At 40.2% G+C, this 13608-nt stretch overlaps 1 protein-coding gene across 1 annotated transcript; it reads left to right on the forward strand.

Moving 5' to 3' along the window:
- The first annotated feature begins 1807 nt into the window (after nt 1–1807).
- LOC145439396 (membrane metallo-endopeptidase-like 1) lies at nt 1808–12956 on the forward strand. The gene is made up of 18 exons (XM_080316879.1): nt 1808–1979; nt 2143–2340; nt 2407–2490; nt 2877–3097; nt 3436–3570; nt 3788–3841; nt 4386–4479; nt 6175–6334; nt 7008–7097; nt 7209–7341; nt 8766–8858; nt 8924–9108; nt 10380–10533; nt 10594–10728; nt 10817–10882; nt 11715–11813; nt 12567–12640; nt 12711–12956. Exons 1-18 carry the CDS (start codon nt 1859–1861, stop codon nt 12817–12819), a joined length of 2205 nt encoding a protein of 734 aa, XP_080173005.1. The 5' UTR covers nt 1808–1858; the 3' UTR covers nt 12820–12956.
- Nucleotides 12957–13608: the final 652 nt, after the last annotated feature.

Raw genomic sequence — 13608 nt, forward strand, 5'->3', positions numbered from 1 at the left:
AAACCCCCCAATTGGGGGGGGCCCGAGCTCGATGGGGGCCCAAAATTATTTCATGAATTAGCATAAATCATAGAGTATTTTTTGAAAATTTATGCAATATTTTCAAAATTTTTTCGCGCTGCGCGCGAATTCAAGTAGCCCTTTTTCTTTATTATTGGATATTGGGCCATTACCGCGCCACGACCTACCAAGACATACAATCAAGTTTTAGGCCATATAACATGCGACTCCAAGAAGTGTGCCAGAACGATTGGCAGCGAGAAAAGCTTGGCCGAAAAGGTCTATGCCCTTATGCAGACCAAAGACTTCGCTATATATACAAAATACATATAGGTTTAATTGTCCATAGGCGCCTAAATGACTGGCGCCGAATGTTCCTGTCTTTGCGATCTGAACCTCACAGGACAAATACCATCCCGCTGGGAAAAATTTTATGCCAGTGAAGAAATACAAATTTGAAATCGTGTGCGTCTCTTAGTTTAGAAGCCTACGTTTGGGCGGTTTTATATTTTTTGATATAGCAGACTAGAAGTCACGAAATAACATCATGTAACGAAGACATATCAACGGTTCCACCCGCCCGAAGATGATTATTTATTATTTATGGGCCCTCCCGTTTTCAAGACACTTCACTCAGCTCTACCGGTAAATCTAATTTCGTGAGTAGAGAGGACAATAAATTGATAGGATTATATATGCAATCGCCGATCTGATTGACCGATTTTATCATAAATTATCGAAAATTTTCGCGCTTCGCGCTGGCTCACAATACCGTAGAGGTAATTTCGAGACAAACGCGAACAACGTGATGGGGGGGGGGGGTCGTTTTATCACCCTATGGGAGCCCAAGACCCACGTTTTTGGAGGCCGGACGAGGTGCTGTTTCGTTCCTGCCAACGGGTATACGCCCGAAGATGTTTAATTATTATTGAGTGGTCCTACCTTTTCAAACACACCTCACTCAGCTCTACCGGCAAATCTGATTACGTGAGCAGAGAGAAGATAAAAATTGATAACAATGCATGCAATTCCCGATCATACTGACCGATGAAATCATGAATTCTAGAAATTTTGCGCGCTTCGCGCGCTTAGGTCACAAAAGCTGATTCACTAAAGAAACTCCCAATGATTATGATGAATAGTGGTAAACAGTGTATCGCCGGAGGGGGGTCTGGGGGGCGAACCCCCCCAGACGTTCGGTCTATAACCCTATGGGGGGCCCAAGACCAAAGTTTTTTGGGGGGGCCTGACGAAGTGCTGTTACGGCCCTGAATTCGAGTGCGAGTCCCAGTCATAGAGGTCATTATTGAGTTCAAGGCGGGCCACCTCAGTTCTATAAAACAATTGGGCGATATCGAACTCGTCCTATTCATAATACACTCATTCGTCTATCTCTCAATGTGTATATTGAAGCAGATAAAATATAGGGTTTCTGTACCTATTTTTCAATTATCGATCCTGATATATGAGACTTGAATCGAATGATATAGAATGTTTGGATTCATAGGAATTGTTCGAGTCATGCGCAATGACTCGAGTGCAAGTCGATTAAATACACAAATTGACTCAAGTCGAGTCATTTTCCATTCTTGAGAAAATGACTCAAATCAAGTTGAGTCAACGAAAAATTGAGATTCGAGTCATTACACAAACAGTACGCAATTTGACTCAAGTCGAGTCGAGTCATGATAATCCTGGACCCAGCAACAGGTTGCTTGTTGCGTAGAGTTATGGTGTGTTGGTCGTTCTCTAATCGTTAAATCAATTCATACACTATCGTTATTTATGATGATTGGAAAACTGATTAAACAAGTGTTTGTGCAATAGCATCATAGAGGTCAGATAGTATTAATTGAGAATGCGTTTAGAAGCTTTAATGGTGATTGTTGTTGCTACCGGGGTCAGAGGATCATCGCCAGGTATTATAAGAGATCGGGAGCGACCAGATTTTGAGGATGATGGTGAAATCGAAATTCAAGGTAAGTACCTATGCCGTTATTTGAACAGTCTACTCATGTCGATACTAGCCTCGAGAATCCAATAAAACTGTATATGGCTTTCGCGCTATGGTAGTGAATGAATTTTATTTTTTCAAAATTCATTTTTTTGTTTGTGCCTTCAATCACATTCGCACAACAACAGATGTATGCCAGACCGATACGTGCGCTGCCGAAGCCCAAAGCATTCTTTCTATGATGGACCGGTCGGCCGATCCATGCAACAACTTTTTCCGATACGCTTGCGGTGGCTGGATAAATCGCTACGATCCCATACCTGAGGGACGTGGCTCTTTCGATCAATTCGATGAAGTTGAAAGGAGAACCACGGCTATATTGACGGGTAACATGAAGTCATTCCACTGAATAGCTACATCTATTCGTTTTGTTTTTGTTTTCATTTGAACAGAACTTCTAGGGGAGCCAATAAATCAGCAGGATCGCGACGCCATCAAAAAAGTGAAAGCTTATTACCGATCCTGCATCGATGAGAGTAAGCTGATTGTCGGCAATGAGTTCACTAAGCATATTTACAGTAGGCCACCCCGATACACGAGGACTCTGATGACTATACTCTGGATGCTCTGTCACTGGTGACCACTTCGCAATCCCATTATAGAAAGAGCCCACGAAAACCCAGAGATCGGGCAATATTGCATGCATTTGATGGATTTAGAAATTGTGATGCGCATGTACATATATATAGGCTCGATTCGCAGGTGCATTGGATTTTTCTGCATTGCATTTTGTGATAAACCAAATCTCTCACACATGACGTATGACTCACAAGACACTGCCATCTGCCAGTAGCAAGTCATCGCCATACACAAACTTTGGAGAGTCCGTTATATGACGGACGGCGAATATTATTGTTTCAAGGACTTCTAGACGAGGCTGATCTGTCAGGCCTTTGGTCGTGGATAGAGAATGTAACCGGTGGCATGATCCTGTTCGGAGATGGCCGCGATGACCTGGATCTGGAGACCTTCTTGGCCAAATCAAAGATTCGAAAAGTGGATATTTGGGGTCGAATTTCATCGCCGATCATAAATCTCGGCGTACACGCAGACGACAAGAATGTGGACGTGCATAAGATTACGGTGCGGATGCCCTAGTGCCGTAACGAAACTACACTATGCGATAATAAGTCTCGTGTGGTTTCAATTTGTTGTACCGTCAAATAATAATTTCAAATCCAGTATACCTGATCTAGACAGCGGGTACGCTAAACACATTCTGCAATGTAGAATAAGTATTGTTTCAGAAGCAGACAGCTTGTCTGTAAATGAGACGCCCTAGTGAGAAAAACTGTGATATTTCCATCAACCCTATTTATTTGAGGGCGATTCAGTCTAATATACATTTGCCCCGGAGTTATTAATTGAAACTACCTGTATTCGGTAATTGTCACCATAAACAATTGATGTTTTGCATTCAGATTGATCAACCGTCATTGGCAATGTCACCAAAGCCTTTCTATCTGCTAGAGCAGTTTGCATCAGCACGTGCTGCATACAAGAATCTGTTGGAAGACCTCCTGCTCCTGCATGCTCTATGGACTTATCGCGACACAGTTGGTTCCATAGATATGTTTATTTTTGGTTCCGTCGAAATATATCCTGCGCGCCCTCACTTAAATACTAATTCAGCTACTGCATTGTAAGTGTGTGTATATATTCCAACATAACCAAGATATTTACCTTGGAGAAGAATTCGAAAAGTTTCAGTCGAATTCAATTCGAATTAAATAAAGGCGTGGAGAACTTCATATTATCGTTTGATTTCTTCAGATCATGAAGCAGAACACATTTAACGGACACCGTATTAAAGAAATGGCGAATGAGGTACTGTCTAATTATCGTTCCTGTTTCCGTTTGGCCGAACATATTCAGTATCACACTTGGTTTCTTATCGCCTATGGATGGAAATCCATCAAATATAGCCAATCTTGTTGGATTTGCTTTGGTGTTCATCGGTATTTAGTCCACAATATTTGCGAATGAAATGGAAAGAATCCTAGTCTATACAATACAATATAAAATAATCAAAATAGATGTGCCATCACGTGGCATGATGCAAGCACTGCACATCAGAAATCAGAATTGACTGATAATTTCTTATTTCGCACCCCACAAACCAAACATCTCTGTCACAGACCCTAAAACACGCAATAGTCGGAATTTCTTTTATGTAAGGAACGCTTCTGTTTGCATACCAATATCAAATAATTAACGATTCAATAATCGCAGAGAACTATCTCGTGTTTTTATCCGACCAGCAGTGTGATCGGAATCACACCTCTTCTATGTAAAATACTAATATGGTTGATTTGATTCCAACTAATAGGCTACTTGAACGTAGCGCCTCATCGTCCATATTGTTTTGCAGATATTGCATCTGGAATCAGATCTTGCTGAAATCATATCCCCCAATTCAGAGCGACAAAGTTATTCTGATATGTACGACAAAATGACTTTGGGAGGTAATAGCAACTTAATTTGGAAATGGTGCACAATTAGGTTTGTTTTATTCGGGACTAATTTTAAGCATGCCGCAAGGATTGCGAAATGTGAATCATTTTGGACACAGAGATTGTAATACCCCAATATTACTTCATGCATAAATCGCATATATAGGATAATTATCAATAACGCACATACGAATGCGCAGAACTCAATGCATGCTATGCTGAGGCGTGGGGATGAACCACGGATGAAGACTCTCTGCAACGTCTTATAGCTAGCAGTCACCTATAGGCAGGCCGTGTTATTTTTGGCATATGCCAAAACTGCCAAAAATAGCTTATTTTTGGCATTTTTCAATTTTTATTTTTGGCAGTTTTGGCATCGACCTCTAAATAGATATTTTCAGACTCGAATTAGTCATAAAAACGCTTTATTTGGGTCAGTTTATCAATAGAGACCAAAAAATGTGCAGCTTCCACATATAATAAGTACCAACAAACAATAAGAAGAAGAAAAAACCTAGCGATTACATTGGTTAATAATATCAAACAAAACCACAAAATGTGCAGTATCCATTCGGAATCGGTGCCAATAAAGCAAAAAGAATGAGAAGCCTAACAAACACGCTCAACTCCTGATTGTTAATGCTGTTGAATAGACTTAAATTGTTTGCACTGTAACAGTGCTTCCAAACTCAGGTCAGCAAAGTTTCTCCTGAATTAATTTTTCGCCCAACGAATCTGGGAAAAATCGGCTTCAACAGTAGCCGTTGAGGGAAAGAATGTTGCCAGTCCTCCACAAAAGGTTTTCAGAGCTTCAAAATTTCGGAGGGCAGAACCGGCTTCCAAGCATCATGAAAAGAGATCATTGCGCTAGTGCCATCGATCTCATCGCGGAAATAATTTTCTTCCCGATACTTTTCCAGGAGTTCCCTGTGTTGTCTCTCAACACATTCTATTTTGTAGCGCGACCAACCCATCTCCATCAGTCTACCGATATATTTTAGCAGGACTTTTGTCACGTCAGATGGCTTTAATATTACCAACTCACATGGAAGAGTCCTGGGAAGGTTAGCTTGTTTAAGAACATTAACGCAACAAGACTGTCTGGCGAAACGAGACTGCAGCTCAGAAATAGCCGGACTGTTTGTTGTGTCACAATGCTCAACTCGATCACAATGCAAAAATCTTAGTTGAATTTGGGGGTTCCAGATGCATGAGCAGAATACAATTTATATTTTAGTAATCAGTACAGCGGCAGATTTCCACTGATACCCGTTTTATCAAATTTAGCGCTCGGCAAGCCGGTTAAAAATGGCCGTAAAATTGCCTTTGGACAAATGGAAAGTGTGACGTAAACCAAATGCAGTTAGCCGTTCAATCTCGCTGTGCCCACACCATTTAGGACACCATGCTTTCTCCCCTAATGGGTGGGCTGGATCTGCCCTTCACACTTGTAATGCGGTCCTGTTAACGCAACACCATGAAAGAAGTACACTATTGGCAGATTGTGTTATTTTTGGCATATGCCAAAAATTAGTTATTTTTGGCATTTTCAAATTTTTATTTTTGGCAGTTTTGGCATCTGGCTCCCGAAATGCCAAAAATAACACGGCCTGCCTATAGGGATTGTCTAAGCACCCGGAACATCCTGCTTAGCGTACTGAAAATGTCCACACTGTATAAAAATATATTGTCACTCTATTTTCACAGATGCTGCTCAGAAGCTCTCCAGCCAATTTGATTGGTACAAGTACATACAGAAAGTATTCATGAAAGTCAACACGACCTTGACCACCGAAACGGAGATCATTTCTTACAGCAGTAAATACTTTTCGGCATTGCCAGAAGTGCTTGAGCGATACAATGCATCGTGAGTAATTGATGCGTCCTACGCAACCTGAACCGATCGTCTATTTTGGTCTGGGACATTATAATGGGGTTACCATACGTCATCCTTTAGGAGGATTTGTCCGCCTTTTTCCGGTTTTTGAAAATGTCCTCCATTTTGGGAATTCATCCTCCTTTACAACTTTTAGAGCTGAGAAATGGGCATAAATGACGCTAAATAGGAGATTCGGAGTCCGAACGAAAGTGACCACTTTTTTTTTACTTTTTGTAGTCAACCAACGGATAATGTGAAAGAAAAACTGTATTTCCAGAGTTGAGCCGAAAAGTTGACCATTTTTTAGTCAACCAACCACAATTTCGGGAAAAATTTAACGTTTTTTTCCGAATTTTACTCGACAATTCTAAATATGAAAATTTTGAAAAAGTGTCCACCTTTCCCGATTCTAAAATATGGTAACCCTACGTTATAAGATCCATCCCACATCGAATCTTACTCGGGTTGGACTCGTATAGGCTTATGTAGTCTACATGTTATTCGCGAATTCCTTATTCTTTGCTTTACTGACCAGCATTAGCATTCTTCTGCAAGATAGTTTCAGTTTCAGGCAAATCATTGTGATGGAAATACTCGCTGCCATACCGTCGAACTCTAACTTAAACCGAATGAGAATTGAAATTAATTCGTACCTTTTCAGTGTCATTCAGACATACGTGGTGATGTACAACATCCTAGACAACATGAACCTTTTACCGAAACGATACCGCGACCTGACCAGCGATTACAGGTAGGCTATTTCCGTTGCACCTTACTCGAAATCCATTACCTATGTTATTTACAATGATACAATCGAATGTCACCTTGGCCGCCTTATTGAATCATGAATAATTCGTTTTAGAAAAATCACGGCTGGGAGTACCGAGGAAAGTCCACGGGCCGATGTATGCATATCACTCGCCGAGAAAGGAATGCCTCGTCCGCTTGGTGCGCTATATGTTAACAACGCGTTCTCCGAGGATAGCAAGGAAGAGGTATACCGAGTACCGACACCCGAACAAGCAATAATACGGTTTTAAGTTGGTGTCGTTGTTGCCGACATTCTTTGTTATGGCTCCTGAGATGCCGGCCCACTGTCGCAGTAGGTTTCTTTCAAGTAGGAATGGGAATAATCGGATACCTGAGCGATTTAATTGCGAATCGAGTATTCGGCTTCTGAAACGGCCAGGTCTTCGGATTGGCAATGCTTTATTACGGAGCCTCACACGCAAACTGCAACATATCGACACCACAACATAAAACGTCCTTAAGCCGGTGGTCACACGACCGGCAAGCAAGACGTGCATACCCGAAAGAGCGAATCTAATGATTACAGTAAATCACGTACACAGTTCATGACCACAGATAGCATAAATAACAAGGTGTACAGCAGAACCAGATCCGACACACTTCTATAGTAGAATCAAGCATATTTTAGTATCACTCGTTATGGCGTCAAAACATTATGAATGATGTGGAAAGTTCAGATATGCACCTTTTATGCGACTACAAAGAATAGAATGACAGGTCCTTATTACATTAATGATTAGTTGCTATTTTTCGACCGTATACATATTTCATTGCACTTTCTGTGACTTCCATTGATGTGCGCAGCTTTGTGCTGTGTGTCGTATGCTGCGATACAACCAATCGGTTAGTCAAGTGGTTCCCGACCTTTTTGGATGTCCGAGCCGCATTTCAAACTTCAGAGTAGGCTACGTATGGAACCGCATGAAAACACTGGAGTAAGCTATAATATACTAAGCTATACGAAACTTTAAAGGTAACTATAGCCTACCTACATGCACATAGACTTCTATAGATTCTATATCGGTTAGTTTAGCATTGATAGACGCAGATTGGCCAGTTCTATACAGTGAAATAAACTCAAAATGCCTATCATTACTACAACATACGATTGTACAATGTAATACATTCCACCACATGCACAAGTTCGCGGGGGATTATGCGCTGAGTAATATTCGACTATGAGACGTTATATTGATGTTAGTAAAATTGTATCGAAATTTACTCTTCACAGAGACGATATATAAAGGTCTATAACCAGTATTACTCAAGATATATCCTTGCCTGACGGGTATTCATCTATGCGTTTGACGCTGTAGTCTGCAAGAGATCAATAAGCATCAACACTTCAGGCAGAAGTTTGCAGTCAACCTCATTCAGAATTGATGAGCAATTTGGTTATGATTTACCATTAAGAGATCATACTATAACGCACTGCATATTATTTTGTCACCTGCTAGCCAGTATAAGAGTTATCACGGAACGTATATTAAGTTAGTGATGCTTATATTCAAAACGTGTTCTGATATTAGATTTCAGTCCCGATACTCCCAGAATAACGATGTATAAGTATTCTATAAAAGAGATAGTGAAATATGAATTCCCTATATAGGTGATCGAAATACAAAAGCAAGTCATGTCAGCTCTGAAGGAAAAGATAATGGAAGTCACGTGGGCTGATAACGTCACAAAACTCGGACTGCAGGTACCAGTACCTTCATCAAAACGCCGGTTTCCACAGTAACTTTTGTATACAATATCATATCACAGAAAATGCTCGCCGGCGTGACAGCTCATATTGGTTATCCAGACAATATCAACGACGACTCTTTGGACGATGAGTTTAGAGAATTGAAAATTGCGGGAGCGAATTTCTTCGAAACTCAGTTTCATCTTTACGATATTGAATTAAGACGAATGCTACATAAGATTGGAGAACCTGTTGACCGCGAAGAGTAAGTAGGAGTGTTATCTTCAAGGTCGTATTACAATAGTCACTTACATCATTGTAGGCTGCTAAAAAGTAATGATGGTGTGAACCCCGAAAAGTTATGGTTCGTGTTTCGCCATTTGTCCTTCCCTAATTTTCTAAAATTGAATAGCGAAATAGGAATCGAATGTTTTTGTTTTGTCCTTGATGTTTTGCACCATATACAATCAGACGTGGTCAAAGAAGTCAATAAAGCTTCTCAAGTAGAAGTAGCGACGCAAAAATCGACTCAGGTACGAGTAGAAGTACTTATTTTAAAAGCAATCTAAAACTACTTGAAGTAGAAGTAGAATTGACTGACTTTAAATCTACTCAAGTAACAAGGTAGTTGTGAAAACGGTCGTAATTCGTTCGCATGGACTGTCAAAAGCTGCGAATTGAGCAATGCGGAGGGTGCGGAGAGCTTAATTCATATTGATGCATCCCAGGAGGTATCAATTTTTGAGGGCATAACCATTCGACCGCATAATGTGATGCAAATGATATAGTGTTGATATGGAAATGCGATACCAATCCTTTGTTTACTCCCAATCCTCAGAAAATATCCTGGCATGGCGCCTTCCCTGATATATTATAAGGCCCGTAGTTAAGTCGAAAAGCAATACGGAGAAGTAGTATCGGATACGGTGTTAAACCTTTGAGCGATTAGTATACGTTAATAAAAATATATCGGATCGCAAAGATGTCATATAGTGTAGATATATTTTCGGAAAATAGAGGCATTACCACACTTGCTTTTATACTTCATCATGCATGATTTCCAGAAAAAAAGAACTGAAACTAATTAGAACTTGAAGTTTGATACTATACTGGGAATTGAAAGAGAAATACCAATTCTACTTCCAAAAAACGGAAAATATATTTTATGGCGTTTGTCCAGAAAGTTTCAACGGTGTTCTGCTAAAACAGGTCTAAGCTAAGAAGTCGCAGTCAGCACTTTTCCAGATTGGGACACACGCCTCGCGGGCTGCTAGATTACGATATGATAGGTAATTGCTAGATTCCGAAACGGTAGTTTCAAACGTATGGGCCATATTTACTATGATGAAAGATTTCATATGGACAACAATGCGGCGTGAACAGAATAGAAAACACATATGCTAATATTGCTGTAAATTGATACTATTTCACAAAAAAAGAACTTCCTGTTAAAAAGGTGGCAACCCTGCCGTGAGGGCTATTTCAGCTCTCAGTATGGCCACATACAGACCAATCCCTCATATTAATTTGCACCAGGTGGTTTGCGGCGGCTACGGAGGCAAACGCATATTATCACCACCAAGAAAACCGCATGATAATTCCGGCCGGTATACTACACGCTCCGTTTTTCAACCCTAACTTACCGATGTCTATGAAGTTCGGAGGCATTGGCACTGTCATCGGTTGGATGGTAAGAGCGTAACATAAGAGATAGGCGCGATCAAAACAAGGCTAAATTTCGCCGCTTAAGCTGAACTCTCTGATTGAATCGACGGGAAAACGGCCAAACTGGTGGACGCCAGCATCAATCGATGAGCTCCAGAAGATAAAATCCTGTTTCGCAACATTATACGATTCTTTCCACCACGAAAAGGCTGGAATGAATGTAAGTATTTCTTAATTTCATCACTGCCTTCTAATTGTGTTCGTAGGGTATATACTACAAATGAGTAATTTGTATATCAATATCGCAGCTAGACGGTATAGCCAACCTGATGTCGAACATGAATGATAATGGAACACTCCGACATGCCTTCCACGTAAGTTGCAATATATCGACAATTCAGAATAAAACCTCACTTTCAAGCTATTGACACTTGGGTGATGCATTGTAAAGTTGTCACAACTCTATTTGATTTGTGACATTTAAAAACGGAACAACTCATTATAAGACCTCACGCCTAAATATTTTTCAAGAATTTATTTCTTCTGGCCAACTTCATGCTGATTTGGGTTTGAGGTCAGGCAGTAGATAAATTAGCGAATTACCAGTTATCTGTCCCACTGTATAACAATTTATTTCTGTCGAGTCATTTTATTTTTCAAAAACAGAAAATATTGAGGCAAAAGTCTCAAAATTAGCACCCTTTTCGAAGATGCAGAAGTCGGACAATCTTTTTCAAACGGCTCTTTATTCATTGATTTGAATTGTGACATCATACTGACGAAAACAATTCTCAGCGCATGATTGTAAGATTGTGGTCGGAGTTTCTCACTGTTATCATACACCGCCTTGGCTCTGATTTATAGGAGGTCAATTGGTTCGGTTAGCTAACTTTTACAGGTCTAATGAGCATTTGGAAGCTAGTTATTAAAAATGCACCAAATATAGATAAAATATTAGAAGTAGGCCTACCTCCTAATATTATTAGGAATTATGATGCGGTGATGCGCCTGTAAAAAAACTACACGTTTACAGCATACGATACATTTACCAACTCAACAATTCAAGAACTTATTAGAAAAAATAGATACGCACAGTTTTTATTTTTCAAAATAGATAAACATGATACTATTAATTTTGCTATCCAACAATTTCCAGCGTGGTAACGGCAGTCTTACATTTCCTTTTTCTTTGACGTATATTTACAGGCTTACGTGGAGTGGGCAAAAAACAACAATGATGAGCTTGTTTTGCCGGGTTTAGAAGATCTTGATCCAAAGAAGCTGTTATTCATAGCCAACACTCAGGTACTGACCAGAAATCACGCTTTCCGTCGCCCATAGAATGTCAGGAATCAACGTACGTTGAAATATAATTCCGTCGCATACCTAAATTAATAAAGACGGTCAAAGTAGTCACAGGTGATAGGCAAGCGCAAAATGCCGTAAATTACACAATTACATGCGGAAGCATAGATTTTCATGAGATGCGAAATTAATCGAATAGATATATATAAAATAAACTGAAACCTGATTAACTCGAGCAATTAATTTGAACAAGTGAATTCAACGACGAGACTTATGATAATCGCCTGTGACAGTTTCAACATCGCAAGATGCATCTCTGGCACTGATGCAGAATGATTTATGACGCAATAAGAACGTTCGCATTTGAAAAATTGCCTTCTGCAACCGTGATGCCGGAAATGAAGTCTCCGGTACTTTTGAAAATTTAACTTGTGCGATTGATGCTGCTCATGATAAAATTTCAAATTAAATAAAAAGAAAAAGTTGATTTCAAAATCTGTTGAATTTTAAATGGAAGTAGTCTGAATACCTAATACTTCATCGCCGACTCTCGATAAACGATAAATTAGCGTGCACTCAATTCATGACGGGCCACTGCACGTCCATCAATATAAAAGAATATAGACGGAATTCTAGCGGGATGAAATAGATTATAGTGTGAGTTTGTAAATATTCGATTCTCTGAGAGCATTATAATATACTAACGAAGTGTACATTGTACATAAAACAGACTATCATTTCGATGGTTTACAGGTATGGTGTGAGGTGGAAAATGACGTGGCTGCAAGGAATAGAATAGCCAAAGGCTACACCCCCAAACTGTTTCGGTACGTCCAATAATGTACTAGAACTGCACACGTATATTTCTTTGAACTTGCGAATAATCTTACTGAACAGAGCTCACGGACCGATTCGCAATTTCGAAGAGTTCGGTAAAGTCTTCCAATGCACGCAAGGGTCTGACAACCTTTTCCCAGACACCAGCGACACGTGCGTGTCCTTCTGAAGACCGCAATATTAACTGACGAATCCGAAAATATTCGACTTGCGCTTTATGAGACTTCTTGCATTTTAGTTAATTTTCTATCTTATTACGTTCGTCGTATGATAAGTTGCGTCAATACAATGGTACGTTACCGATCACGATCAGTACTCTTCAACCGGTGTGCGCGGTGCACCCAAAAGTTTACCGAAATATGCATGTGATGCACCAGTACGGTAGGGTATTGAAAGGTATATGACAAACTTTTGACACGTTCCTTTATGACCAGGCAGCACCCTATCGAAGGTTAGCTCAACACAGCACAACTTCACATGGTTTTAACATTCCAAATAACGGAATTGAATGCGGTAAATGCGATATGAGGCTGCTAGTCTGATACATCAATTGGTGCGTGCCTGTTACACGATCTTTGCATGCCACCAACAACGCCGATACGTCTATATCAGGCCTGGGCAAAGTGCGGCCCGCCGATCGATTCTGTGCGACCCGCGAAAGGTTGCTTGAAATTTAAAATATCAAACCTACCTTTTAATGTTGCTGCGTGGACTAAAGCCATAGGATGCATAAACTGAACCGGAAATTCGTTTACTATCAAGCCTGTTCGTTAACATACCGTGATTACGAAGCCTATACGCTAGAAATAAAGTCACAAGAAGTCACCAAACCTTCTTTGTTGCCATTGTCACATTACGCATTACACGATCTGTGTTTCAAATTGTTACGTGATGTGTTTCCAAATCCCTAATTCGTGAAACAAGTGAATCAGTGCCCATAATTTTTATGAATATATCA

This window comes from Botryllus schlosseri, chromosome 5 (assembly GCF_051294905.1).
Source record: "Botryllus schlosseri isolate E-star chromosome 5, Bs_hap1, whole genome shotgun sequence".
In the NCBI taxonomy this organism is placed as follows: Eukaryota; Metazoa; Chordata; class Ascidiacea; order Stolidobranchia; family Styelidae; genus Botryllus; species Botryllus schlosseri.

Excerpts from the sequence above, each read along its gene's own strand:
- LOC145439396 (XM_080316879.1), top strand. The coding sequence starts at position 1,859 with ATGCGTTTAGAAGCTTTAATGGTGATTGTTGTTGCTACCGGGGTCAGA. Across the intron at positions 10,729-10,816 it reads ACGAAAAGGCTGGAATGAAT|CTAGACGGTATAGCCAACCT; the intron begins GTAAGTATTTCT and ends TCAATATCGCAG. Across the intron at positions 11,814-12,566 it reads TATTCATAGCCAACACTCAG|GTATGGTGTGAGGTGGAAAA; the intron begins GTACTGACCAGA and ends GATGGTTTACAG.